Source organism: Macrosteles quadrilineatus, unplaced genomic scaffold (assembly GCF_028750875.1).
Source record: "Macrosteles quadrilineatus isolate MER2022 unplaced genomic scaffold, UCM_ALF_1.0 Scaffold_2__2_contigs__length_208266976, whole genome shotgun sequence".
In the NCBI taxonomy this organism is placed as follows: Eukaryota; Metazoa; Arthropoda; class Insecta; order Hemiptera; family Cicadellidae; genus Macrosteles; species Macrosteles quadrilineatus.
In genome coordinates this window covers 88,059,920-88,062,777 of record NW_026542595.1, presented here as the reverse complement: position 1 = coordinate 88,062,777, position 2,858 = coordinate 88,059,920, and the positions used below count along the sequence as shown (strand labels likewise).

Below are 2,858 nucleotides of genomic sequence, written 5' to 3'. Positions count from 1 at the left end.
TTCACTACTTTCCAAGAGTTTGATCGCTGCTTTTTTGGCAGTTAACTTTTTCTTGAAATTTTTTTCAATTCTTTTCGCTTCACTTTCTTCAAGTACAGCTTTCATCGGAGTTGAAGTGAGAACAGCTGAGTGACCTTTTCTCTTTGAGTTTTCCTTAACTTGGTAAACAGCTGCTTTGGGAAATGATGACAACTTATCTAAAATTTGAGAAAATCTATTCTCATCATGACCCATACTAGATACTAGACGTTCCAGAGCAGCCAGGAACCCCAGGCAGTCCATCTGCAGCGTTAACACGAAGCTCCTCATTTACCAATGCTGTGTCTTGTGTCTTCTGTTGGCATGTTCTCAATGCAGGGCTATTTAAGTCGTGACGAACATCTGCTGACACGTTGTCTGTGCTGGAACGATTGACTTCTTCATCCTCTTGTTCATCAATCACCAAAGGTTGCATGGACTGAGCTGGTGCAAAGTCCTCATCTTTGAATTTGTCGGCATTTGTTGGGAAAATTCCAGTGCTTGCAAACCCAGAAACACCTTTTTCAATAGTTGCCACAGTCATATATGCAGCATTGAAAATCTCAGGAATGTCGTATGGTGTTATTTTCCTGTGGACATGTGATCGCATGAATTTGTCACATTCTCTATTAAAAGAACTTTTCAGGGGGCCAACAAATGTAACATCAAGAGGTTGAATCTTGTGAGAAGTGTGTGGTGGGATTGATATCATGTGAATGTGGTTTGTGCGACAAAATTCGTATGAATCCAGGGATATGTGGCTACCGTGATTGTCGAGTACCAGGAGAATTGGCTCCTGTTCTGATGGCTTAGCAAACTTTTTAAAATGTTTAAGCCAGTCAAGAAAAAGCTCCTCATTTGTCCATCCGTTGTGAGAGCATGTATACAGTGCACCTGCTGGACCACCTCTCTCAAGTAAGGGCGTCATCCTCTTTCTGGGAAAAATAAACATTGGGGGTATATACTGCCCCGACGCACTCATAGCACAAACAGCTGTAATGTTACGACCTCTCTCCCAGCTGGTCGCTCCTCCCACCTGTTTTTGGCCTTTAGGCCCTAAAATATGGCCTGGTTTTTGGACTGAGGAAATACCAGTCTCATCCATATTGTAGATTCTTGAAGGTTCAAAGTGATATTTATCCATAACAGTGTTTAAGTTTTTGAAAAATAGGTCGACTTCCTGTTTGTTAAACCCTGTCACTCTGCTGATGCTTGTTGCTGATGGTTTGCGCAGTGAAATTTGTGGATTTCTACGTCGAAATCCTGATACCCAGTCTTCCCCTGCCATTCTTTTTTCTCGGTTGAACGAGTGCTTAATTTGTAGTTCCTCGGCCAAATCATAAGCTAATCTTCTTAAATCTGTAATAGTAATTCCATAGAACAGATTAGCAAATCCAATGACTCTTTTAGCGAGTTCTGCTTCTTGTCCCTGGCTGAAACATGAATGTCTACCCATGCTGGGGCTAGAGGTTTTGTTGTTTTTTAATCTGTCTCGAAGTGTAGATCGAGGTATTTGATATTTTAGGGCGACACTGTTAACTGATTTCCCTTCAGCAACTTCTGTTAAAGCCGCTTGCAACTCCCCTTGAGTCCATTTAGCTTTGTCTGTTGTCCGTTTTCGTTCACGCGGCATCTGAAATCGAATGAAAATCGCATAAGAGTCATGCCACTAAGCCTCGGGGTAATGCCGCCAACGGCGGCATTACCCCAGCTTGTTGTGGCGTCATTACCCCAAATGACAACATGGCTGAAAAAGGTAACCCATTGCAACTACGAATGAGAAAAAACAAAAGTTAGGATATCAATAGATAGCCAATTAACCGTACTTTGCAAACATACTAAACTTACTTGACTATTATTAATGTAATGTACACATACCTCGAAAAGTCTGGTAGTGAAAAATTAGAAGAGATTTGTCTACAAAACTAAACTTTTTCCACACACCAAACCGCTTCAACTAGAGCAATGGACGCTACTGACACAGCTTCGGGATGATGCCCGCTAGGTCGCAGCACTTGTCACAGAGTTCCCTTACCAACAGTTTACGAGATATATGGGTTGGCGGGATTACCCCGTATGGCGCGATTCCCCCGGTCTCCCCTAAGCTCGCCGTGGACTGTTTAATCATTCTCTACTGTCCACATATAGCGTCTCGGTTTCCACTTCCAGGAACTGATGAGAACCTCTTTAGAGAAGGAGTGGGGGGGGACGTCACTCTGCTCTTTAGGGAACACCATTACCGTAACGAGACGATGATTTCATCAGTGTTCGTGGCGCAGTTGATAGCGTCTCGGACTCGTGATCTGGAGGTCCCCAGTTCGAATCCCGCTGGCGACACTAACTTTTTGTCCAAGGTTTTGCTTAGATTGCGAATACTTCTTAACTGTTCATCTTTTGTTAGAATTTGAGGCATTTATAATTTTATTTATGAACAGAACTACTTTTAAAATTAGTAAACCTTCAATAGATTTTTAATATAACTTATATATTTTTTATATTATCAGCAAGTTTATTTGGTTCGGTTAGGTTAAGTCAGTTTAATTTTATAATAACAAATTTTAAAATTAATTTTATAATTAAAAATTAATTATAAGTAAACCTTAATTAGATTTTTTTATATCTTTTTATATTATCAGCAAGTTTGGTTGGTTAGGTTAGGTTATGACAGTTTAATTTTATAATTAAACATTTTAAAATTAATTTTATAGTTAAAAAGTTAATTTTCTAACTAAAATATTATAAAATAAATTTAAAGATTTTCTTAAATCGACGTGAGGGGCTCTCCCACAATCCCCCACTCTTTCGCAGAAAAGGTTCTCATCAGTTTCTGGAAGGGGAAA

The 2,858-nt window shown here is 39.8% G+C and overlaps 1 protein-coding gene across 1 annotated transcript; it reads right to left on the bottom strand.

The window, feature by feature from the left end:
* Positions 1 to 235: 235 nt before the first annotated feature.
* On the bottom strand, positions 236 to 1,651 carry LOC128984557 (jerky protein homolog-like). Its single transcript, XM_054403892.1, has one exon. The coding sequence runs from the start codon at positions 1,649 to 1,651 to the stop codon at positions 236 to 238; it is 1,416 nt and encodes a 471-aa protein (XP_054259867.1).
* Between the last annotated feature and the right edge of the window lie 1,207 nt (positions 1,652 to 2,858).

Excerpts from the sequence above, each read along its gene's own strand:
- LOC128984557 (XM_054403892.1), bottom strand. The coding sequence starts at position 1,651 with ATGCCGCGTGAACGAAAACGGACAACAGACAAAGCTAAATGGACTCAA.